Source organism: Hetaerina americana, unplaced genomic scaffold (genome assembly GCF_022747635.1).
Source record: "Hetaerina americana unplaced genomic scaffold, ioHetAmer1.1.p SCAF_27, whole genome shotgun sequence".
Taxonomy (NCBI): Eukaryota; Metazoa; Arthropoda; class Insecta; order Odonata; family Calopterygidae; genus Hetaerina; species Hetaerina americana.
In genome coordinates this window covers 5,417,431-5,444,957 of record NW_027286841.1, presented here as the reverse complement: position 1 = coordinate 5,444,957, position 27,527 = coordinate 5,417,431, and the positions used below count along the sequence as shown (strand labels likewise).

At 38.7% G+C, this 27,527-nt stretch overlaps 1 protein-coding gene across 1 annotated transcript in view; it reads left to right on the top strand.

The window, feature by feature from the left end:
- Window positions 1-27,527, top strand: part of Tti1 (Telo2 interacting protein 1) — a 47,584-nt gene that overhangs the window by 13,662 nt on the left and 6,395 nt on the right. The window contains exons 9-14 of the mRNA XM_071586875.1: window positions 1,890-2,422; window positions 5,167-5,390; window positions 12,569-12,785; window positions 16,073-16,242; window positions 21,901-22,008; window positions 26,248-26,395. Coding sequence (XP_071442976.1) covers window positions 1,890-2,422; window positions 5,167-5,390; window positions 12,569-12,785; window positions 16,073-16,242; window positions 21,901-22,008; window positions 26,248-26,395 — 1,400 coding nt within the window. The remainder of the gene's footprint in view (window positions 1-1,889; window positions 2,423-5,166; window positions 5,391-12,568; window positions 12,786-16,072; window positions 16,243-21,900; window positions 22,009-26,247; window positions 26,396-27,527) is intronic.

The following is a 27,527-nucleotide window of genomic DNA, read 5'->3' as shown; positions in this document are numbered from 1 at the left end:
GACCATTACTCTTGCAATCATTGCTACAATGAATGTGCCCCACTCACCAACTACAATTACTCACACAACAGAGTGTATTGCTTATTGAAATGAATGCTCTGTATTCTATTTTACTGAAATATTTGTACTCATTATTTAACAAACATTTTTTAGAAATACTGATGAAAAAGAATTTGGTGGAGCAGTTGTATACTTTCTTGTTCGAAGGTAAGGCATTCTAACGAGTGCTTTGTTGGGTGGGGCATGTATGGAAGACAACGCCAAGTGGCGGCCATGTCTGTATTGTGTCCTGGATTGTTACCTGAAGTTGAATTGTTATTTTTTTCCCAGAGATATGTTTGGAAGAGAGTATTTGCGCCTTACAGCCTCTCTCCAGACAAAGACCTTGAACAATTATTGAATTACTACTTCAAGTTACTAATTGATACAACTTTTATTGGAACATAACGCTATAATTATACCTTCATGCTCAAAAAGCAAAAACTTCTTCATAACAAAGACGAAGTGAATGCATGATTCTGAGTTTATGATGTGAGATAAGGGACATAAACTAAATAATGCAAATAGCTGAATGTTATTTAATTACAAAACTAATTGATCAAATCATGATTAATTTAAACAGTTACTAAGACAACTTTCTGTCACACATGAGCTGTGGAATTATTTTGTGGGAAGCATCGCCCGGCTTCCGTAGAGTTTTTATAATGGAAAAGAGATGTATAAGGTTTATGGAAACAATACTCCCATGGCAAACTTGCAAACCTTATTTTGAAGAATTGTAAATGCTAACTTTACCTTGTCTGTAGATTGATTACTTATGGATGTGTATGTTAAGGATAATATGAAACAACAAATCACCAATGGTTAAGTACGTGGGCATAATACTTGACAGAGTGTTGATTTACATTTATTCCGCCACTCTTCTGCTATGCATAATAAGAGTCCCTTTCATGTAGTCATCAAAATATTCAACTCTCTGCTGCCAGGCATAAAATCTGCTCCTTCTAGTGGTACAATAAGAAATATCTCAAGCATTTTCTGATAGATAAATGTTATAATCGTGTGGAAGAGTTGCTGGAGTCTTTGGAACACTGAATCAGCTGATTGTTTGATCTCTGACTTGACCTATATTTTATTTTGTGAAGTCCTGGGACCAATAAATATTATTATCCCTATTATCAATGATCTTACTTTGTATGGTGAATTAAATATTTACATTAACATAATGACACAAAGTTTACAGATGACTTAACTAATTCACAATTGCACGTGAGGATAGCTCATTGAATCATATGAAAATGAAGAAAGATATCGAATAAGCATTAAAATTCAGTGATTACCCCTATCATACCGGCATAGAGACAAAATCATGCGTGAACTATGAAGCAACAATTCATAAGTGAAGTTGGAATTTTAGAAGTCCGTGCAAGTGCTTCATTCGTTCGTAGATATTTGGAAAGCATATCGGCTGTGACTGGAGGCGAGGGGAAAATTCTTTGAGGGGGGACATAATCATGCCAGGATTTTTTTTGCACTGTTGCCAAGTAGCAGTACTGCGAAAAACCCCAGAATTTTCAGGAAAACGGCTCTTTAATCAACTTCCGAAGAGCTAAAACAAATACTTCCCCAAGATAGTAAATTAAAAAAAATGCTAAAAGACTCCTTTGTAAATAATGTTTTTTGTAGTGTCCAAGAAGACATTGAATGAGCCGATGCAGGGAAATCTGTTTTTTAAAATCTTTAATTACCATTATTATGTGCATGAATTTGTGTAATGTGTATGTAAATCTAATGTACCTGTAAATTTGATTGAACCTTTGATGAATCCCATACAATTATGTATTGTTCAATGGTGAATAAATCTCTCTATCTGCCATTTCTCCTTGCAGTGCCATCATCCCAGGGTGAATGTGTATTTCCCATCATCAAAAGGATAATTGAATCCTACCTTGATCCCGAGATGTGGCGGGTGGACCCCAAGGGCGGCATGGGGGGCGGAGTGGTTGACCTGGCCAGGGGAGACACCATGGCCGAGATCAAAGGCCGCACTGTGGAGGCCTGTTTGTTGGTTGAAGGGCTGGGGATGCTGGCTCGTATCGCAACTTCAGCGCAAGCCCATGCCCTCTCCTTGGACTCGTGGTACTTCCGCGTGTGTTTGTACCCCATTCTGGAGAGGATTGGGCAGCCAAATGCCATGCTGGCTGGCGCTGGAAAATTGGCGTTGGCACACATTTCGGAGGCAATGGGTGTCACCATCCCTGACATCATTCATAGTAATTCTGACTATGTGATTCGTCATGTTATTCTTAAAATGAAGAAAGCATCTGGGTTCAGCTCCCCTGCCCCCCTTCATGTCCTTGTGGCTGTCTTGGAGTTTTCCTCGCCTGTTATCTTGAATGAGTTGGAAGAAGCTGTGGAGAGTGTAAGTATTTTCTTGAGTTCTTTCCTTCTTTGACAAGAAGCAGGCCTTTTTAAATTGACCACTTTTCTTATCGTTTGTGTTTTTTCAGGTTATTCCCTTTAAAGTCTGTTTGTTTTATCATTTTTTACTTCAAAATCTCCATTTTCATGGTTTTCTTTTCAGCCCACTGTGTTCAACCGGCAGAATCTGAAGAGAAGCTGTGTAGAAGTTACTGTACATATTTATTTTTTTTGCATTAATCTTTGCAATATTCTGAAAGAAGTCAAAAATTGAAAAATTTAGTCAACTTGCCACCGGAAACTTAATCATTAGCAAAAGATTTGGAGCATTTCATTCACAAATAGAGCATGCATAATCAGGACAAACAGATTCAATCTATATTTTACAAAATCACCCATTCCCTTGAATCATGGGTTATGGTTATGTGTATACATATGAAGATCATTGAGGAACTGCATGGCATTTGGTGTTTTTAAAATGGGTGCAGGACTTCTATATGATAGTATTGCTTTGTTTGCCTTTTAAAGACCCAACAGTTCGTAAGCCAGTACCACAGTTCTCTTTTGGTCCGTATGATAGGCCTCAAATCAAGCTCTGCTGCTGGTTCAGTATAGTTCAGAAAATGTCAAAAAAAAATGTATTCAAAGCAGTGCAACAGGAAAATCTTTGCAGTCTTATCCCTTTTAATTGAAAATATTGGAAAATTACCGCATGTTTAACAATTTTTGGTACATGTAGATGTTATACAAGAAGAAAAAATAATGCAAAATTATATTTTTTATATTACAATTCCCTCCTCATAGGGTACAACCTTGATTTGGTGGAAAGGCTAGTGCGTTCCTATGACTTCTAGAGCTGTGCTGGCGAGAGCAATGATAATTGCTCTTGGTGGGGTCACGCATGTCCGATAGGTTGAAGGTTGGGAGCCAGACAAAAGCTAGTCTGTGCTGTGTCTGTTCCTCAGTGACACAGCTGCAAAGGCATCTGACCCCAGTGGGGCGGCCGTTGAGTGATGTTGTCACACTAAAAACACCACTGAGGAAGGCAATGCAAAGCCACATAAATTATTAATCTTAAGAAATGATGATGAACAAAAGCGGGAAAATGTTCTGGTGACTATGTGCCTGCTGGGCGATGCATTTTGCCTGGAAGTGGGAGAGGCGAGGAAGGCTTTTGCAGTCGTCATCACACAAAATTGTTGCAAATTGAAATGGGCAGCATGAAGCAGAGTAAGAGACGGGAGAGGGCAAGACCAGTTACCACCCAAAAAGATAAATCAGTATATTCCAAGAAACTGCTGGAGATCTGCAGCAGTAACTTGTAACGGATTCATCCACTAAATGTGCATTACAAGGCAACAATTTCAGGGTGTAAAAATCATTTGCCTTGACCAGGATTCGAACCCAGATCCCTTAATGTCCAGCCGAGTGCTTTAGCCAATTAAGCTACCAAGTTGTCACATTACACTCTGGGATTTTGGGGGCTCTAAAGGAAAAAGATGTTGTGATGAAATGCCATACCACGTGCACCAAATGATGAAAAGCAAGAATGTAAACGCAGATTCTCAATTTGATTCCTTGATGTTTCATTTGGCATGAAGTGAGAATTAAAGCATACCCTGTTCAATTTACACTTCCATTGTGCATTCGAAATGCCTAAGGCCCTTGGATCAATGACATCCGTATGGTGGTTATGAGTGCATTTGTGTTCTTACATTTTCATCAGTACATCACACTGAATTTTATATAATGTTTCTTAATTCATCAGATGTGTCATGAGCAGCTGGGAAATATCAAGAAATACTTGATATAATTGATGGTTTCCAGCATAATTTTGTGGAATCGATTCATATGGGAAATGAAAAAGTAGTAACTTAGTGATTCCACTGCCAATTTATTTCGATGTGACCTGGGTTTTGACGTTCATCGTCAACCTGAAGATGACGTTGAACGTCGAAACCCGGATCATCTCGTAATAAATTGGCAGTGGAATCACAAAGTTACCACTTTTTCATTTCCAGCAGGAAATACTTGCTCAATTGGTAGTAGGTATTATGTTAAGCCAATTTATTTTTGGCTTGAACCAAATAGGGTCATAGCCACGACTTGACTGCTAATGAATTGTATTGAACCGCTCATTTTTGTGTAAATGCTGAAGAATCAGATTTGTGACGTTAATTCCACACTCAATACTATTATGGATCAAGGGATATTGAATGACATTCAATCATATTCATAATTATTATTAATTTCTTTTATTTCATCATCCACTGATGGGTAATTCTTAAAATACATATCTTATAGTCATAATTTTACTTGTCATAGTGTCACACATTGTGTCAATACCTTAAAATAGTTTTGTTGCCTAGGGCATAACTTAATTCAATGGAATTTAGATAATACATTGAAATTTAATGAGTAACTTTGTAATACCAAGCACACATCATTTAGAACACGGCCTAGGTTTTGACTTTGGACGTCATCATCAGGTGTGTGGAATTACTAAGTGACTTATTTCATTTCAGTACCTTAAAATATTCTTTTCATTTTAACTCAAAATGCTAATATTTCCAAGTCATTTTAACTCTTTCAAGTAGAATAATAGCTATTATTTAAAGTGATGTACATAATTCATGTAAGTTTGCAGTTTGCACGTGATAATATCATATAGAGCTCTTTGTCGTAACAATGAAATACTCTGCTTTGTTCTTGCTGCTATGTACTCAAGTGAGATCCTCTTTTCAGGTTGTTAACTTTGGGTTTAAGTATGCAAATGATCCAAGGTCATTAAACTGTTTGAAATGCCTACTAGTTTTTACAAAATTTGTGAAAATGAAATTCCCTAAGCCTATTAAATTGAGCAAGATGGTTACTGTTGATGCTGCTGAAATGGATAGTCCTGCGAGCAGTGAAAGGGCTCGGACAGGAAGAATGGGGAGTGTGACACGGAAGCTGTTGGATTACAAGAGGTAAATGTTAGAATGTACGCAATAATTTTTGCTTGGAGTGCAGTCGTAGAATGTGAAAACTGCACCTGGAAAGGTTTGCTGCGGATGAATCATAACTCCAAGAAACATATGATCTAAAATTTAATATATATGGTAATATATGCCAATTGGTGTTGCTACAAAATTAAAAAACTTACAGTTTGCTAAAAATTACAATTCTATTTTAAGAACAGATCAGAATTAGTTTTTTTTAGAGTAAAAATTAAATTTTCATTTATAAAAAGATGGTAATCTTGTCACGTTAGAAATTAATCTTATCAATGCATCATCATGATGATTGAAGACATAAAATAAATATGAGTGGTTTAAAATTCCTCATAAATTGAAGTAAAAAAAGATCTTTGAAGTATCCAACCCATGCTGCCACTGCCCTTCACCAAATAATCCCCAGATTGAGCCAGGGATAATATTACCTGAGGCAGAAACGCAGAAATGCAAAGAAAGGACAGTCGTATATGTAGTTTTGATGTTTCGATGGCATGGCCGTCAGCAGCAGAATGCTGTTCTCGGGGGAAGAGCGGAGAGGATATGTATGAGGGGGGGTGTGAGGGGAGGTCAGGGCCGAATAGGAAACAGATAAGGGGGTGGAAGGGGATATGTAGGTGGCTATTGGATGGATTCACTGGCCTGAGTTCAGCTCGGGAGGTTAATATGACTGGAGCACCCAGAAATGTGCCATCTCGTGGATTCTCACCTCTAGGCTACTTGCACAATTGGGAAGAGTTCACAGATTATATGTTTAATTTTGTGGGTTCTGGGGAAGAAAGTGGTGATAAGGTTAGGGCAGTTTGGTTTCGAGAGAGGAGTTAATTGGGTTGACAGTTAGAGAATTTTACTGTTCAGTAGTTTTTCAGGGTGCCCACATTTCCTGGGAGTGTCATGCAGCTGGTCTATGTATTTCTGTTGGGAGGGGGTATTGTTGCAGAGACCACAGACTGAGAGTGGGAAAGGGGAGTTTTGTATTTGATGGGTGGCAGCTCTTGAAATGAAGGTATTGCTGGTTGTTTGCCAGTTTAATGTGGACTTAGGTGTTACATTTAATCTGGAGGAGAATGTTGTTGTCTAGGAAAGTAACATTCAAATCAGATATAGATGAAGTGAAAGATACCGAGAACGAGGAGTTGAGAGGGAGGAAATGAAGGAGGATAAAGTTTTGTGTCTGTGGGGCCAAAGGAGGGAAATGTCACCAATGTAGCGGGCTCAGAAGAGTGGTTTAATGGTTTGTGAACAGCATATTATTATTGGGTAGTATACTGTTTGAGGTAGGTTTTAGATGGAGGCAGGTAGAACATTGTTACATTATTTACTCTCCCGCCAATGCACGACCTCATATCCAGCAATAATCCCCTCTTCAATTCAGGGTACTTATTTCCTCCATTCATTCAGTCCAACCATCTGTGCCTATCCTTCACCTACCCCTACCTCACTTGCATAACGTTCTACCCTGGATCACTGTCATGAACATCCCATGGTCAATCAAAATGCTCGGCATCCACCTTTCCTGTCTTCTTGGGATTTCTCCCACAATCCCCCCTCTTCCCCCTCCATGCCTAGGACTTCTTCGTAGGTTTATCTTCATGTCCATTTCATCCTCCACATCCAGATCTCAAGAGTATTTAATCTATGTCTGTCATCCTTTTTCAACAACCAATTTCCTCAGCCAACAAAAACAATGCTCCATACCAAAGTTTTCACTAGTCTTTTCTTAACATCCGTGCTCAGTGTCTTTGTCATCAATTCCATCCTCATTGTGAAAACTTCATTGCCTGCTGCAATTCTTATGAGGTTCCTACTCCTTTGATCACACCGCCAAGACAGCCAAACTGTTCCACCCGTTGTAGTTAATGAACACTTATTTGAATGTTTACCTTAGCTTTTCTCTTTCTGGAAAACCACATGACCTTTGTTTTGATTACATTTATTCTTATCCCATGCCCAACGCACTGACTCTCCAATGCTCCCAGCTACTCCCAACTACAGCATGATCATCCACAAACCTAACTGATTTTACAAATTCCCCACCAATTTTCATTCACACCTCCACTTTTTCCCATGCCTATTTTACCATTTTCTCCGCATTTGAAAGGAAGAGGGTGGGTGATAATGGGCACCCTTAATTGTACTTTTCTTCCTAGCACTGCTCATCATGACTCTTCATCTGCCATAAACACCCGAGCAGAGTTTGTGGATAAGTATCCCATCCCTCCAATCCCCACTTATATTTCCTGCAATAAGGTCATCAATGCCACCCTATTCACTCTGTGGAACGAATTTACCAATTTTACCATGCTCCAATCACCAATAACCCTCCTCCCAGGGACATCCATGGTTATTTCCTCTGATTGATTGCATACCCTATCTATTCCTTCATCCCCATGATTGCTTGTTGGCTGAATGTAGGCGTGAATGATATCTAAGTTTGTTGGTTCAGCTTTTACTTATACTCATTATGTTCTATCACTTGCCTGCTTTATATTTACTATGCTTCTTCATATCTTTCTGTTCAATACTCTTGCCATCACTTGCTGGTTCTCTTCCCCTCTGCTCTCTATTACTTTATAATTATCACTCCAGTAATCCACTCTGTCTTTCTGTCTCACCTTGTACAGTCCAAAAATATCTATATTTCCTCTATGATATCTTTTACTAAAATATCTATATTTCCTCTATGATATCTTTTACTAAAATATCTATGTATCTACATATCTCACCCTTTGTATTTTCTGATTTCCCTTTCTTCAGCACCTTCCTAACATTACAAGTCCCCATTCTAACTGGTTTGGCTCTCTTCTGTGCCTTTATCTCTGCTCCTGGGTGACCCTGGTAGGAGCGATTACCACTTCTCCTTTACATTTCAGCTCTGGGAGTCGAAGGAATATGCAAGTCCTTCCACCACGCCTAGGGCGTCCCCGAGAAACACAACTCCACACGGTATTGTATAAGGGAGAGATAATTTAATGAGTTAGTGTTGGATAGGGTTGAATGAGAAGGATTGGAAACTGGATCAGAATTTAATGAAGTCAGAATGTGTATTACAATGCAGTAATATCAGAGCATGAAAATCATTCGCCTTGACTGGGATTTGAATCTGGATCCCTCGATGTTTGGCTGATTTCTTTAGCCAGTTAAGCTACCGAGGTATCCTTTTACACTCTGAGATTTCGGGGGCTTTTTAAGGAGCAAGATATTGCGATGAAATTCCACTCATACAATCCCACGAGTATTCATAGTCGTTCACAATGTGGCACAATCCATAAAGTTAAATCCAACTTTAAACACCAGGGGTGTTTTACCTTTGACAAATTTTCAGAAACTACTGGAGACAGTAACATTTTAATGGAGTCATCTTTAAATGTGCATTAATAATAATAATAATTTTATTTCCCCAATTGACAAGTACATAGTATGGTACAGAATATCATACAATTATGTAATCGTATAGGGTACGTCAAGAAGTACAGTAACTGGATTACTAGCCAGAGAAAAGAAAAATAAAATAAAATTACACCTACACACATAGTTAAGGATTTACACAATATAAAATTCAGAATTACCCAGAATTGAAGTAGTCGTTCACACTGTAAAAAAATTTTTCATTTAAGTACATAAATAACTTATTTTTAAAAATAGAGAGTGATTTCTCGTTTTTTAAACTAATGGGAAGCCTGTTGAATATTTGGATGCACAGAGAACGAGGTCCCTTGGACATTATTGTCATGCTAGCAGTCACTACACACAGATGATTTCTTGTCCTAGTCCCATAGGCGTGTGTGCCATTACGGTGCAACGATTTCTAATTGTTCCTATAAAGCCCCTGAAATCTCGTTATGTAAGAGGATGCCTCAGTAGCTTAACTGGCTAAAGCACTTGGCTGGACATTAAGGGATCTGGGTTCGAATCCCAGTCAAGGCGAATGATTTTTACATTTTGAAATTGTTGCATTGTAATGCACATTTAGGGGATGGCTTCGTTAAAGGTCACTGTCTTGGCATCTCCTACAGTTTCTTGGAATCAGGATATTTATTTGGATGGAAGATACATTCAAATATAATAGGAGCTTCAATTGTTTTTTGTGGAAGGGAAAATGTTGCAAATGAATTCAGGAGAGGGAGGAATGGATGGAGGAATGAAATGAGAGGGGGGAGGAGGTGAAGACTCCGAGGTCAGTGTCAAAAAAAGAGAGAGGAGACTGTGATGGGGGCTTAGCGAGAACACCACCACCGGGACCAGTGGTCCGAAAGTGAAAGGGTGAATGAAGCTTGGTGTAAGATGGTGGAGTGAGAACATTAATTGTGAGGTGCTTGGCTCCTGAAGATACTTGTTCAGTGTGCCATGCGAGAGTGATTGTGGGCCAAGTGATGCCCCACTGGCAGCCAACCCACCACAGACGAGGCCTAGACCAAGATTAGTTGGACTGAGTCCATTGGAAAAAATGTTTTGCCAGAATTAATACGTTTACTCAAAAGTCTTCGAAGTAGCGCCATTGTGCTTCCACGCACCAATGTGAGCAGGTTTTTCACAGCATCTGGAATGCAACAATTTCAGAGTGTAAAAATCCATTGCCTTGACCAGGATTTTTGCACTCTGAAATTGTTGCGTTGAAATGCATAATAGCGGATGACTCCATTAAAAGTTACTCTTGTGGAATCTGCATTTTCTTGGCATTTGCCATACGGAAGGCAGTGCCCATAATGCTGCTAAGCTCCCTTGTCACAGCCTGTAGTAATGCTTCCCTCAAGCGGTGGTGATGTCCTTTCAGCACAGATTTGAGGCTGGGGAAGAGGAAGAAGTATGGTGGGACATTGTCTAAAAAATTTGGATCCTCACTCACATGGTTGAGAAGTTCTTGGCAGATCTGTGTGCAAGTTTCTTTTTGTTTGTCTGGGAGCTCTCGTGGCACGACCTTGGCACACCTTCCTTTTACAGGAACCAGTTCATGACAGAGCGCAATGAGGTTACGTGATACAGGTTCGGGAAATGAACGATCCACACTCCACAAAGGCTGGGAAGCAACTGCCACCAGCCTTCAGTCTTTCCTGAGACTCCTTGCCCTCAAACTCGGCCAGAGAAACTGCCACCCACCCATCCGTCAATCTAACCGGGGAAGATAAATCACACTACTTTTGGGAGAGACCTTGTGAATTCTCACTCTGTTGCTCTGATGTCTTGAGGGTGTTGCCCTTTCCTATGAACTTCATCCTTGGTTTTCCTCGTATTCCATTTTATTTTTTCTATTGTTCTCTACACCCACGTCTCAGAGGCCAATGCAATTGAATTGGCCATTTATGAACCATATAGAACTAAAGTACGGAGAAAGAACCAAAGGCTTTGGATTTCCACAGGAAAGAAGTCTCACTTCTGTCAGAGAGAGTCTAGAGTCTAAATGATGCTACAGTGTATTGAAATTAGTCTGCAACAACATTTTCTTTTCAGTGGAAATGCAGTCTTTCATTCTTTCTTTTTGCTTCACAAATGGATTTCAAGTTTTATTATTTATTCAAGTTTTCACGTCTTTTCTTTGCATCTTTACGTTAGGTTCCTATCATCAACTCCTGCCTTTTTGTTAATTCTTCGTTAACTAATGCAGTTCTTATTTTGATGTCCCCATCACTTTTCCCACCCTCAACCAAAACACTTTTCAAATAGGTGAATCGGTTTTTTGTTCTAGTTTTTGTCCCCTAACTTTAATGTTTATCTTGGCCTCCCTCTTTTTCTCAAGAATCTCATTGCCTTCATCTCTTACGATTAACCCTCATCCCATACTTATTGTACCACCCATTTAATGGAGCCAAGTTTTTTCAAGCAGATCCGCATATTGTCCTGATATGTGTTCCCTATGAAAGGCATGGTATTGGAACTACCCCCAAATATTTAACATGATCGGCCGTAGTTAGCCCTGAACCCTCTATTTCATAATTTATGTCCTGCTCATTACTTCTTTTGTGCCAAAATTTCAAAACTGCGCATTTGTCTGTGTTGAGCACTGATCTCCATTCCTTTGTTGCACCAATCCAATATTGTGTCTAAGTCTCTAGAGAGTATCTCGCAATCTGATGGGCTTCTTATTTCCCTGTATACCACCGTGTCGTCAGCAAATATTCTGAGATTGCTGTTAACATGTGAGCTTAAGTCATTTATGTATATTAAGAATGGAAGTGGCCCTGTTACGCTTCCCTTGGGGACTCCTGAAGTTACATATCTATCCTTTGAGCGTAAAAAGAATGATATGTCCAGAATGGTCTAATGATGAAATATAATGATTTCAACCATTTGGCTGATTTTCAGACCAACCCTTGATTATCCTCAAATTGAATCGATTGGAAGATCTCCCCACCCACTTTCATTCCAGCCCTTCCCATGCCGCCCTTACCATTTCTTCCTCATGGAAAAGGACAGGTGGTTGTGGGCATCCCTGTCTTATTCCCTGGCCCATCCGGACTGTTCATTCGCTCTCCATACCTATGCCCTCTGAAACATGTGCAGGTATCCCGTATGTTTTCTAGCCAGAATATGTAAACTAATATGCAATGGTAAATAATATTCAGCATTAGCTCCTCAACAATGCTCCATTATTTCTATGTTTGCCAAGAACCCTGGATATGCTGGTGTGTAAATCTTGAAAGCACTACCAAGAAAATAGATAATTTTTGTTGTTTAAGTTTTAACTATGTATATCAATTCCTTTGTGATCATCGATGCTATACAGTTGATGAAATCATGTCCCTTTCTCCTGGTAAATGATTTTCTTCATAAATAAATCTATGAAAATAGTCGTGTTACTGCTCCCAAATCCTGTTTTAGGTTTTTACTCTGTACATTTATTTATATTTTTATTTTTTTGAGATTGACTTTGTAATATCCACTCTGTGATGTCTGCAAAGAATATGAGCAGGCAATGTGACGTGCTCCATACTTGCTACAAATACATCTTATAGGAACCAATAAACTTATTATTATTATTATTGAGGTACTATTACCTTGATTAGTATCCCAATCATACAATGATTGCATCTCTTTTTTCAGAGTTCTTCTGTTCATGTATGTGGATACTTTTCTCCCTGGGAGTTTCTAGCTATTTGCTTTTGCCTGCGACTGTGCAGCTGTGGTAAATTATTATAAATTTGTATACTTTTTTAAAGGTTAAGAGAAACTGCAAATCTCAATCTTGCTGGGGACCAGTGTGATTCTGAGAGTGAGGATGAGTGTGGAGATGCAGAGGATTCTGTCCTGGGCGAGATCGACACTGACAGTGACAAAACCAAAGAGAAGCCACCAAAGCATGTGATGCTGACTGTGCAAGTTTTGCAGCAGATTTTAGCATTCATTTCCAGCAAAGACAAGGAAAAGAAGTTAATGGTCAGTTTCTAATCCCATCGATGCCACACTTTCCGATCTCATTGAAGTTACCAGTATTAGTTACCCCCTCTGTCGCTTTTCAGTCTCCGAATAACTTTAGGAAAGATAGGAACTGAAAAAGCGAGTTTGTTGTATAAATGTTTTTTTTTAAATGTAATATATCTAAAATACTTTGTATTTCCACTAACTTTAATTGTTGATTCTGAGCACATCATGAATACATGCAGGGTGATCTTAAATGAGGTAATTCTTTTAGAGTTTCTTGAGTATTTTTATATTGTCTTTGTGGCTTTAATACTGTGATGTTGAAGATGGCAGGAAACCAACATATTAATATCTGACTGAGGCTCACTCAGTCTTTTCTCCTTGTGTTTCTTTCACAAGAGGTTTGTGGAGCGATCTTGAGTACAATACTCCAAACATCAATTTTTCCCTGATGTGGATTCTTTGGCATAGAAAACCTTAGAGCATATGTCGTTTAGTCCAGGTCAAGAATGCCAAAGTACAAGGCTAGTATAAAAAGTATTGGTAAAATTTTTGGAAAAAAAGATTTGTATCAGATATTGCTAGGGTGCCTCAAAATTCTTCAAAATATATCCCTTGAGCGTCAACATACTTTCATCAGCGACTCTGCCACGATTCAAAGGCTCCCTAGTGGGCTTTGGATTCCAGAAGGTTCTCAAGGGTACACAAGAAGGCTTCTTTGACGGCCCTTAGGGTTCCATTGTGGTGTCCTTTTGACTTTTGGGAATAGGAAATAGTTAGCGGGTACCAAGTTGGGACTGTAAAAGGGGTTGGGGAATGGTCATGATGCAATTTTTTGACAGGCAGTTGGTTATTTTGGAGCCTCAAGCATTCATGACTGTTGTGATAAGCTTAGCGCAGATCTTTCACATTGCCGAATTTTCAGTGATAATGATGTGGACTGTCATCTTATCAATGTTAATACACAATCTGCAATCATGCGCACATTTAACCGATTCCCTGAATTCAGCGCTTAACACACACACACGTACACGTTGGACATTGTCATCGGTTCTTGCACGTCGATGGCCATCCAGTACGGGATGGCCACCAACTCTCTCTCTACTGTCTTTGAAGAGCTTGTGCCATTGTTAAAACTGCAGTTTATGGTATGCTTTCATCCTTGAACACTTGGCGAATCATGCCCAATGTCTCAGTACCCAATTTACCCTGTCCAACCACACACAAAATTGGATGGCGTACCACTGTTTAATCGTTCGCTGCATTTTGCACTTGCTCCAAGTTACTCACTTGACAGGGGTCCGCGAAAAACACAGCCAGCCAGAGTGAATGCTTGTTGGTGGTTGATTGGCACTTGGCATGTTTTGAAGGTCAGACTGTCCGTATCACTGAGCCTGTTCAGTGTGAGCCCACTGCATCATACAGCCCCACATGTGGGGAAAGTTGTTCCCGATACTTTTTATCCCTACCGTGTCTGTGAGGTTGGATTCATGGGCCGTGAAACACCCATGAGTTTCGTGTTTCACTGGTAATGATGCATCAATCCTTCAGGCTGCCTCTCACTGGACTGAGCTTGCCTGTGATGGGTGCAATTGAGTGCGTCTGCTGTGCTGAATTTCGTACTTGCCTCGGTTCACCCAGCCGATTATGATATTTATTACGCATTGCATCTATGTTTGTCTCAGCCAGAGCTGGAAACTCAATCATGAGCATTGAGGGCATGAGATGCTGCAGAATGACAGCATCAATCTCGGTTGCACACAACTGTCTCAAAGTGGAGATGGAGTTATTCTGTCCCATGGTACACTTCTCCCTGTTGGACTTGGTATTTTTGTAGGCGTGGGGGTGCCATGTGGATGCCAGAATGGTGTGGAAGGTGTTAGTGTAAAGCGTGGAAATCTACATTGTGCCAATGATTATGCGCTACCTGAGCATAAAAGTTACAGCCAGACAGGAGATGACCTGAGAGCCTTAGAGCTCATGGTCATAGTAGTCACAGTGTATGTGTACTAGGATAATGTGCAAGGAAGAATTAAATAACTTTGCGTTTCCACCAAAAAGAATTTTTACTGTCGACTAGTTTTGCTACACTTAGGCATCATCTGGACTAAAAAAGGTTGTATAAACACACACACACATACATGTGTACATAATCAAAATTCCCGGCCACATTTCCTTACTCACACCGAAGACTTCTTCCTGTCTGTCCAACGTATGACGTCTCGCAATCTGTAAATTGGAGGTGGTAAACTGTACTCTGCTGATTATTTTCAGCAAGTTCTTTCACTGATGGGAGCAGGCTTGTAAGATTCTGTGTGTTGTAAAAAGCTGCGTTTATGTTAAAGTCTTAAAGGAGTTTTCTAGTTCTGATAGAGGCTTTCCCTTCAAATCATCAACACTGTTGTTCTGTGGCCTGGGAGGTATAAAATTCTCTAAGAAGGCAAATGATTTTTACACTCTGAAATTGTTGCATTTTAATGCTTATTTAGCAGTTGGCCCTGTTAAAAGTTACTGTCGTATCTCCTGCAGTTTCTTGGACTTTTATTTCCTCTTGTGTTATGCCATTAAGTTATTAATGATGTGCTCTGTGCAACCGTTGGCCACCCTTGATGTTTTAATAGTGGCTATTTTGTCAGCAAGGGTCGTGGGTGTTAAGGGTATAGTCTGGGGTGCCGGGTGTATCATGCTGTGGAAGACTGCAGTTTTGGTTTATTGTGCATTTGGAAGAGGCATGGATGACCTGGTCCATGCGTGTGGGTTCATTCCCCAACGGACATGCCTAATGATAATGTAATGTATCATACCCTCATGGCTTTCATCATTGGCATGCCGATGAGCCATGACTAAAATACAACATAAGCACCTGACCAATGTTTAAGCATGCTGCGTGGGGCTTCTATGCTCTGATATTAATATTTTCTTGAGTAGTGAAATTTATTTTATGTAATTAGTGACTTAAATGTATGACAAACAGTGGTGTTTAATTGCTTCATATATTCCAAGGTGACAAGTACGATAGACTCTCAATATTCCGTATTGTAGAAGAAATAAATACCTGTTTCTTTTGTAATGCAGAACCACTTCTGTCAATACAGCTGGCTTGTTTATCTTGCTGTTATTGATCATGTTTTAGTTACTTTTGGTCAGGGACAAGGAAAACAATTGAGCCCTAGAAAAGTTATATTTAGTATTTTACAAGATTTTAAGAGCGCAAAGAATTAATGTTATGTCGCTATCGAGCATGAATATTATTGTGTTAATGAGTACCATTGTATTATTTGATCATTAATTCATCATTTCAGGCCCTGGATATAATTGCTGAAGGCATCCAGATAGCTGAAGGATATGACGATGAGTTGCTACCATTGGTCCATAAGATATGGAGTCCACTCATGGTGCAGTTTACGAGTGATGATCCATTGATTATGCACTGTGCGTTTAATCTTCTCCTGGTCCTTGCTCTGGTGGCCAAGTATGTGTTGAACTTCAAATTTTAATTAACTGATGCCCTTTTCAATGCATGAATTGCCCTTGCGCTCGTATGGTAGCTTATCATATGTTCATTTCAATTCGCTCAATGCTGTTGTATGTTCATTTATTTTGTTATCAACAATTCCTAAATGTATTGGGACTTCATTGTGGCCAGTTTAAAATTTTTCCACCAGTATTGTTACACTTTTACTTATTTCCATGAAAGCACCTTTATCCTTGGTTCAGTTAATCTTGGTGGGTCGGGGAGTGAGGGAGAATGGAAGGAACCAATCAGAAACAAGCAGCGTCTCTTCCCAAGAGCCTCAGTCTCTCTCTCTGTCCTCCTGGATGGCTCATCAAGTCCTTTATTGACAAGACTGACAATCACTCTTTTCTCTATCTTTATGAACTTGTATATTTTGGAATACTTTTTTATTTATTCAGATTGCCATCGCTTTGAAGGTTTAATTTTTACATGAGCAGAAAGGCTAGCTTAGTTCTGTGTAGTCAGGTAAAATGAACTATTCATGAAGTATTGACATTTTTTTGGAAAGAGAAAGATTCCAGTAGACTAATTTCAGAAAAGAACTGCTGAGGTATGTGGATGACATTAGCAAGGACAATGGAGACAATACTGATGTCAATGGAAACCAGATTTTGGCAATTGCCATTGGAATAAAAATATTATAGTTGATAATTGTCAGGTATTGTGTGTAAACATTTGTCTATTGCCCTTCATTGGTGTGTTTGGAATCTATATACTCGACGTTGCTGTCAGAAGAGATTTTATAGTTATTGATGAGAGTGGAAGGTTGCTTGCATTTTGCCGAGCATTTTGTTGCAAAGCTTCAATCACAATGCCATCGTAATATAAAATTCTGTTAAGTCTCAAGATGCAAAAATAAGTTGTACGTATGGCCTTGGCCCGGGAATTCACTCCACATTGGAAGATAATCAATATTTCAATGACTGATTAACATATTGAGGTTTTTTACTTTTAAAAGTGAATTTCATCCTTTCTCTCCATTTCAAACTTCTACTTTATCTACAAATTCTGAACAGTATACCAATATCTATTGGCAAAAACCAAGTGATCATTATGATTAAACCATTTTTCCTGCGTAACTATTCTTCTTTCTCCCAACGGTCATTCCTTGCTACTAAACAGTAGTCCCCAGCCTCTTAACAATCTCTTCCTTTGCTTACTGTCACCCTCCAATTCCCCATAACTATCAAATATTTCCCTCCAGGAACGCCTGCAATTATTTCATTTAATTGATTGTATACTACCTTGATCAAAAATTTCCCAGAATTTATTCAGAAAATTAAAAATACAACTTTATTCATCTAAATCTATATTGTCCCCTTCTAAGTAATCCCCATCGACTGCAACACACTTATGCCAGCGCTTGATCCAATCCTCGAAACATTTTTTATATTCGGTTTTCGGTATGTCCATCAGTGCTTCCTGCGATTTTTCCATTACTTCCTCTCGGCTGCTAAAACGCGTTCCCCGTAATGGTTTTTTAACTCGATTGAACAGAAAGAAGTCACAGGGAGCCAAATCAGGTGAATTCGGTGGCTGTTGGATGGTATTTGTTGCATTTTTCGTCAAAAAATTACGAATAATGATAGCACTGTGCGACGGTGCGTTATCATGGTGCAAAATCCACGAGTTTTCTGCCCACATTTCTGGTCTCTTTCGGCGAATTGCTTCACGCAAACGTCTCATAACGCCCAAATAATACTCTTTGTTTACTGTCTGGCCTTCTGGCAAAAATTCATGATGCACTACACCGTTGTAATCCATGAAAACCGTCAGCATTGCCTTCTTTTTTGACTGAAAACGACGTGGTTTTTTTGGTCTCGGCTCATTTGGTGAACGCCATTCACTTGCCTGATGTCTGGATTGCGTGTCGTACTCATAAACCCACGTCTCGTCTCCAGTAATGATCCTTTTGATGAATGTGGGATCGGATTCAGCCTCGCAAATCATGTCTTTTGCGACGTCAACACGGTCTCTTTTTTGCACCAACTTTGCTGCTACACGACGGAAACCCAAATCATTAACCACAATGTCTTGGGCGGATCCATAGGCAATGTTCAAGTCCTCCGCTATTTCTCTGATGGTTAATTTGCGGTTATTGACCAACATTTCTTTTACTTTATCAATTTTTTCACCGACTTTCGATGTCGATGGTCTGCCACTGCGTTCATCATCTTCGATTGACTCACGACCACTTCTGAACCGCTCGTGCCACTGGTAAACGACCGTTTTTTTTAGAGAATCGTTGCCGAAACACTTTTCCAACATTTCCAACGTCCGTGCGCCACTAAATCCGTTTTTTACGCAAAATTTAATACAGGTTCGTTGTTGCAAATTTAAATCCATTTCTGAAATTGTAAAAAATCGCCAACACACACAGAGATAGATGTACTCTTGGCTACGTAACTTTTGCAAATGTCAAGTTATGACACTAAGATTTAAAGGGAATATCAACAACAGATGTACCAATTTAACAAAAAAAACAGAACTCAAATCGGAACGATGGGAGCGCCACACGGTGGTTATTCCGGGAACTTTTTGATCAAGGTAGTATTTTATCAACTTCTTCCTCCATATAATTGCTTGGTGGTATGTGCAAGGCTTGTATACCTGAACAATGACCAAGTTTGTTGGTTCTGCTTTTATCTCTGCTAGTAATATTCTTTTCCTTTCTTTATGTTTACTACACTTTTTCCTCCCTTTAATTCAATATTATTGCAACACCTCGTTGGCTCTCGTCCCCGCCGCTGTATATTATTCTATAGTTATCACTCCAGTAATCTCCACTATCCTTCCATCTCACCTCGCATAGACCTAAAACATCTATATTTCCTCTTCCCATCTCTCGCTTGATATTCTCTAAATTCCCTGTCCTTAACATCATTCTAGTATTTAAAAATCCTAATTTAAACTATCTTGATCCTCTTCTTATGTTTAAATGGTGAAGTCTAAGTTAAATGTTTAAACTAGCAATTATCATTTTTTGAGGAAAACATTTATGGAAATTTGTCAAATAACTTTTGGAAATGAATGCTTGAGTTGCTTGTGATGTCTGGAGCCACTTCTGAATGGAAGGCTCGAAGAAGGTCGAACGTTATCTGAAGGCAAGTCTTGTTCAGGAAAACAGTCAGCCCTGATGGACGACTGTCATGTTCTGTTCTTCAACTGGGCATGTGTTGATTACCAAAAGGGAAGTTCTTGCACGAGGTGAAACAAGGAATTGTTTTTGTTACCTGGAAACCCTGAGAATATTTTTCAAGCAGGTGAGGGGGAGGCATAAAGTTGACCTGTGGCCAAGAGAGGAGTGTGTGTTGCATTGCAACAATATGCACACGCATTAGGCATTGCCCATTTGTGATTTAAAAATAAAATAGTGTGATAGTCATCCCCCTCATGGCCCTTGTACTCACCCAGCCTGGTCGCTGTGGACTTTTTTTTTAGTTTCCAAAGATCAAGTACACGATGAAAGGACTGAGATTTAATATGATTGAAGTGATACGAGAAAAATAACTGATAAAGTTAAACAAAATTTCAAGGGAGACATTTACCGGTTGCTTCTAGCTGTGAAAATGACATTGGGAAAAATGTAAAGCTTGCCAAGAGTAGTGCTTAGAAGAAGATTGTTGAATAATATGTAAAATTATTCAGTACATTTATTAAAAAATAAGTGCTGGAACTTTTTGATCAGACATTGTACATCACTCTTTAATATGCTGTAAAAGTGATTTTAAAATGTAAACTCTACTTAAATAATCGCAACAGCAATTGGATATATTAGGTCAGTAGAAAAATGGCAGTGGGAAGCGTAGTCTCACTACCGAACAGCCTTCAAGGTCTATCTCAAAAGTAGTAGGAATTGGTTGATTTTTAAAGAATTATTGCCAGAGTTGATACATTCACTCAAAAGTATTTGAAGTAGCACCCGAGTGCATCTGCACACTGCTGCCAGTGGATTTTCCATGCCTCGTAAGCATTCTGGAAGGCAGCACCCGGAATGCTGCTATGCTCCCTCCTCATGGCCTGTTGTAATGCATTCACCAAACCCTTAAATCCCCACCTGTCTCAAAGGAACATAGAAGACATTTACGACTAGGGCAGGTGGAAAAATCAGCCATCGCCGAACACAGCATCGGGATGGACCACTCAATTGATTTCAACGGGACCAAGCTACTTGCCCACGCTGGTGGTCACTGGGACCACATTATCAAGGAATCCATTGAAATTAAAATGGCAGGACGGAATTTCAACAGGGATTCCGGCTATTCCCTCAGCCACACGTGGAAACCTGTGCTAATGGAGGTGAGAAGAGAAAGGAGAAAAGCACAACGACCCGGCGACCAATCAGGAGGCTCCCCTTTGTTGGACCAATCAGAAGTCACCTGTATCCGAGCGCTCATGTATATAAGGTGGCCAAAAACAGAGTGGCAATCATCATCCCTGAGGACGATGCACGAGTCAGGCATCGAAACGTAGGCCAACATGGAACCCTTGACCCGGTGGAAGACCCGAGAAAACTTCATCAAAAATACTTATCTGAGGATAGTAAGGACATATTACAGGCGTCCACTTACTTACTATGGTAGATCAGATCACCAATGTGGCATCAGGGAGGTTTATTGTAGAACAGATAGATTTAAAATTTCATTTTTTCCTTGTACTGTTGGAGATCAGAATAGAAATGACAGCGATCACATAGGAGATAATTAGAATTGGTAGTGAATATATTTTGTTGATATCCTGCATGTTTTTTTAATATAGACCCAACTTATTAATGCTCCTCCCGCATGATTTGAATATCCTGTTATAGTGTATTGTTGCATGTAAATACTTCGTTTTGGGTTTGTTGCATGTAAATACTTTGTTCAATGAGTTCGTTGAAAACCAATTTTGCCTTCTCACAAATGATGATGTTATTGTTAACTCAACTTCACATTTTAATTGCTTTTCGTTTATCTATATGAGAAGAAACCTGTCAACATTGTTTGGAATATGTAACCGTTTTGTAAATATTTTGTCACTTTCTTTGAAGTATCTATCTCCTTGATCTTGCCTTTGTTTTTGAAGGAAATGTAAATTGTTTATATGGACTGACTGTATATTTGCGTTAGATCAGTTGAGTTAATACCTTGTTCTCACTTTTCAATGATTTTACATTTCATTTCTGGTGTTATTTTTATTCTTATACGCGGTCTTCTTATGGATTTTTCTTTGGAGACATTTTAAAACTCTGTATAAAATATTATTAAACTATGCACAAAAAAATCACAAATAATATTTTCCTGAGCACAAGTTTGGGAAAGTGCGTGAAGGCACTGTGATGCTCGCGGGAGGAGTGCTGAACATCAACTGAAGGAGCAGGCACTCAAGCGTTCTGGTACTTCTTCTCCCTTCATCACTGGTTATGCGTAAATTAGCTTGTTAAGTGAGCCATTATTGTCTAAACATATTTGGTTGTCATGTGAATTACTTGCTGTATGAGGTGCTCATTAAGGGAGGTTCCACTGTAACATTTTATTTTAACATCTAATGTATTTACATTTATAAAAGGATTATGTGATTCATAAATAACCTACACATTCAAATTATTGAAATACCAAAATCTTTTATTTCCAGGAGCTTTATAACCGAGAGGACTTTAAGGAAAGTCCTTCCAGAACTGAGCAAATTTCTAATGAAACAGTCGAAAATGAGTTGCAAGAAAGACTCAGCATCTGTATATAGGTAATTGCACGTTTTAATGTTTTGATAATGTAAGCATTTTTAGTTTTTTCCAATTAAATGTAGTCAAAAACATAAAATGAAATCCTGAATTTACATACTTTAAATTTACATAATTCCTAACTTAGTGTAATTTTTTTATGATCTGGGTTGGTCTCCACTGCACTGCGTAAAATCTCACATTTACCTTACCTCCTTCCCTTGCAAAAAATAAAGCTAATCAGGCATGTTTCTATAGTTTTGAAAACAATCAATTTCGACTGGTGCCTAGGTGAACATGTTGTCTAGCATGTTATGTTTTTGTTTTTTTTCCCATGGAAGTACCTAGTTTTCTAAAATCACCTAAAAAGCACCATAACTGGTGATTATAACCATATTTTATATGTTATTTCATTTTAATATTAATTTATGCATTGCTTTAGGGAGCTGTAAAGAGATGAAAACACATTGGTAATTTATTAGGGGGTGGAAATTCTGCCAGAATTAGATTTGAAAATGGGGAAATTTGCTACAAAGTCCAACATTAATGTTTCAAATCTGAACATAATAGAAAAAATACTTTCCATTTAATTTAATTATTATAATTTGATGTATGTCTCTTATTTCTATATGAGAAGTTGTAATTGACACTGTTCATTGTTTATTTGTATTTATTGCACCTATTTAAATATCCGCTGTTCACTAATCTTCTGCACTGGAGATATTTCTGTCACATAGTTAGTTGTATCTTGAGTTAGCCACCGTTCAACGCACAAAATATTTGAATATTCCATTTTGTCCTCTGGATTGCTACCTATTCTGGAGATATTAGTTGTAGTGCTTTTCTAATGTAGTTCATTGCAGACTACTGAATGCAAGCAACATATTATGAGGACATTTGTTCAAATGTGAACCCATTGAGCACACTGTTTATATGCATGCATCTATCTCTGCGCACATAAAACATCACTGTTCAACTCTGGTACTTTAGTACATAAAATGTGCTTTCAGTGCTAAACCTTCCCTGTTGTAATATAATAGTTGTTGCTTTATATGTTTCTAGTGTGTGATGAACATGGAACATATTTTCAGGATTTTTATAATTAAAGCTAAAAAGAGGCAGCGTGACAGAAAACTGAGCTACAAAACCCCTCGTAAGAAAATTCATGTTTAAAAATTCAGCGGAAGATGAATATTAAATAAAAATATAAAATGATCAATCTTACTGATGAAAATATTTCATATATGTATGTTTGTATTTTTTCAAACTCAGTGCCCTTTTGCCCCCTACCATAACTGTCAGTCTCTCATAATATGCATTGAAATAAATTATGGTTTTAGAGTCACTCATTTGTCATTTAAACCAGGTAATAGATTATTTTTTTAACCATATGAGGGTTGTTATTTATATTTTGAGCCTTGACAGCACTAAGGGCTTTAGGCACCATCTGAAGTTTCCATGTGAACGTTTGACACTTTAATCGCTCTTTTTCTTCAGAACATTTTGTCGTTTGATGGTAACTTGTGTTTTTTATGGAGACTCAAAAATTTGTCTCGGCGAAAAAATGGAGTTAATTCGTAAATACTTTCGTGCAATGATTTTTTACGACTTATGACGTGGATTATCAAGACAGGAGTTCATTGATCGACTTACTTCCACTTTTGGCAATGATGCCCCATCCTTTGCCTTTGTGAAATGCTGGTATAACGAATTCCATCATGTCCGCCGTATGCTCAGCAGCAAAAGTCGTGAAAGTCATCCATTATCAGTTGTTGTGCCATTGTGAAAACATTGATGCCGTGCAAGAGCTAGTAAAGGAAGAAGATCGTCATGTGACTTATCGTGAGATTGAGGCATCCTCGGAGATTAGTGTGACGAGCATCAATAAGATATTGCATGAATATTTAGCTGTGAAAAATATTTGCTCGTGTTGGATCCCGCATAATTTGACAAAAGCTCAAAAAGATGCTCGTGTCAATTGGTGCAAAGAAATACAATCGCAGTGCATCAAAAGCCGGGTACAACATTTACACAGGCGACAGATCTTAGATCTATGCGTACGAGCCCGAAACAAAACAGCAATCCTCTGTGTGGGTCTTCCAAGATGAACCAAACCGACAAAAGTGATTCTTGGGTGAAATAATTGCCTGTTTCTTTGGAATTACTGGACATGTGGCAACTGTACCCTTAGAATAATGTAGAACCGTGAATTCTGAATGGTACACGAGCCTTTGTTTGCCAGACGTTCTTGGTGAAATGTGGAATAAGAAGTGGCAACAAAGGATCATTCTTCATGAAAATGCAAGTTCTCACAGATCGGCTGAAATAACTCATTTTTTGACTGGCCAAAACGTCGAATTGTTGGGTCATCCTCTGTACAGCCCTGATTTATCGCCAAATGGCTTCTTTTTATTCCCGTTCATCAAGAAAAAATTGCGTGGCCAACGTTTTCCGGCACCCAAAGAAGCCGTTGATGCATTTAAAGACCATGTTTTGCAGGTACCGCAATCGGAGTGGAAAGAGTGTTTACAGAGATTGGTTTGAGTGCATGCAAAAGTGTTATTGATTATCATGGAGAATACTTTGAAAAACAATAAAGCCATTTTCAACAATAAATTACTGCCTTTTTATTATAAGGCTGAAGATATAAATAGCAAACCCTCGTTTATGCATGCTGAGAAAAATGGTTTTTTTCCCATGCTCTCAATCCACAGGTTTTCTTTAAAATCTATTGACAAATGTACATTATGGACTTTCCGGTACCATTTTTAATGTAAAGTGTAACCTTATATATACAAGATATGTTTAAAAGGTATTGGGAAAAATTTCAGAAAAATAGATTCATTTCAAATATTGCTCCAATGCCTCTCTAAATTCTTCAAAGTACATCCATTGAGCGTCGACACACTTACTTTTCATGCGAGTGGTTTTTCCATGACTGGAAGACTCTCTGGTGGGTGGTAAGTGCTTAAGGGCCCAAGCGTGCAAGCTTCTTTGATGGCACTTAGGGTCCCATAGCGGTGGTGTCCTCGGAGGGAGGGAGGTTTACACTTTAGGAAAGAGTTTGCTGGTGCCAAGTTGGCACTGTAAGGGGATGGGGGAATTGTGGCAATGCCATTTGTTGTCAGGTAGTCGGTTACCTTAGAGCAGGTGTGGCTGGGTGGGTCCCTTTGGAACCAGTTTAGTGCAGATCTTTTGCATTGTCAAATTTTCAGATAATGATGTGCCCTTCATCTCATCAATGCCAATACGCTATCTGCGATTATGCGGATGCTCAACGAATGGTTTGAATTCAGCACTTCATGCATGCATTGCAGGTTGTTGTCGTCGACAGCCGTCCAGTGTGGGGCTCGTCTTCCAACCTCCCTCAGCCATCTTTGACGAGCTTTTGCCACTTACAAACTGCAGTTTGTGTCATGCTTTCATCCTTGAACACTTTGAGAATCATGCCCAACGTCTCCGTACCCGATTTCTCCGGTACAATGGCACAAAATTGGATGGCGTACTGCCGTTTTATCATGCACTGCATTTTGCACTTGCCTGGAGTCACTTGAGAGGGCTCCGCTAAATACATGATCTCCCCTGGACAAACACTTGCAGGCGATTGATGCGTGTTGGTTTGACACGCCCACCACCAAGCTTGCACAGTGCGAGCACACTGACGTACAGTCATGTCAGGAAAAAATTGTCCTTGATACTTTTTATCCAAACCATGTAGTCTACTAAAAATGTTGGAAATTGCCAAATTAACCTTTTAGTGTATTTGCTGGCTTGTTGACCATTCTATTTGTATTAATATAGTGTTTTGATTTGTTGAAATAAATGGCTGAGATGCATGCTATACAAGAATTGAGCTTAAAATTGAAGGGGCCGTGGAAATGAAAATATAGTAACTTTGTGATTCCACTGAAAATTTATTGCGAGACGACCCGGGTTTCGTCTGAAGATGAAGACCTGAATTTGTTAGACCTGAAAATGATGTTGAATGTCGAAAACCATCTTGTAATAAACTTTCAGTGGAATCATGAAGTTTCTATTTTTTCATTTCCAATATGAATCGATTCCATAAAGTTATGCCGGAAACCATCAATTATTGAGGGGGCCTGTTATCTATTTTTGCTTTCTCAACTAGATTTTATGCCAAAAATACTCGTGATAAAAATGTAAACACTTTAATTTCATAGAGATCGCACATATTCATGACTATTCAGTGAGTGGATGTTTTTTTTTACAAATCCTTAGCTATTGTTATCTATTTACAGGTTTAGTCAAGCATATAAATTGCAATACAGCCTCCTGTCTGGCCTTGGCGATTTGGCGATCAATTTGGAGTTCCAGGAGCAGGACCTTTGTGAGATGCTAGCGGCAACTACCCCGTACCTAAGTAGTTTACAACCCCAGCCATTGCAGGTAGGCCAGGTGTATTTTATGGATTTGTCTTCTCTGGGGATTTGTCGGGTCCCTCTGGTCATTCATATCTCCAAATCAGGCTGGAAAGCTGTATGAATCACTCCTGTTGATATTGGTGACGGCCAAGATTCAATGTGGATGTATCCCTAAGAGAAGCTGGCTGCATTTTAACCAAATTTCTCCCATTTAATAGCATGCTAGTATAATTGGGGATACATCCTTGCATTATTTGAGAGAGTTATCTCCAATTTGCAAAAGGGTTAGTTTATACATAAAATAGGTTTCTGTGTGTGGGCATTTTGCACAAAGGCAGGACTATACTGTAAGTGCTGTAAGAATATAATGAATGAACATGTGGAAAATATTTTGTGTAGCTGCCTAAAAGGTTAAATTGAACATGTGAAAAACTTACCAGCTCATAGTGATTACGATTGCATGCATGAATGATCACATGTCAGCATGGATATATTTAAATGATATCATCACCTAAGTATTCATTGATACAGTAATATAGCTTTTATTTTACTTTAATATATTTATTGATGGGAATAACTGTTTTGCAAAAAGAGAGGCAAAGACATAGATTAGTTCTTCAATAACAAAAAAAATATTCACGCACAGGTACAAATTACATATAGATGCATGCCGGTATTGAGGATTAAAATATAATTTAGAATTTAATAAGAATCTTGGTTTGCAATGCATGAGAGACATTTTCAGATGGTATACAGGTACGCATGCATGCCTAGTTAGATTAATTAATGCAGACACAATATCAATATTAAATAATATTCCAAATTAAAAAAATGGAAACAGAATGTAAGAAATATAGTATTTGTTACAGTCCAGATGATGGTACAAAATGATAAATGTTAGTAGTATACATTAAATAGACCTTGTGGCATCGGTTGAGAAAATTTACCCAATGGGCATTGGGAACAACTTATTGACATCTACACAGCAGTAATTAGCATTCTAAAATTCTTCAAGTATTATTAATAATGTTTTTTAAGGGATCCTGGTGGGATAGGAAATAGGTCAATATAATCACAAATGCTGGCATCTCGCATAATCTGGCTCAAAGGCGAGTAGTAAGAGTAATTTTGTGCATTTTATCTAATTTCAAAGAGTG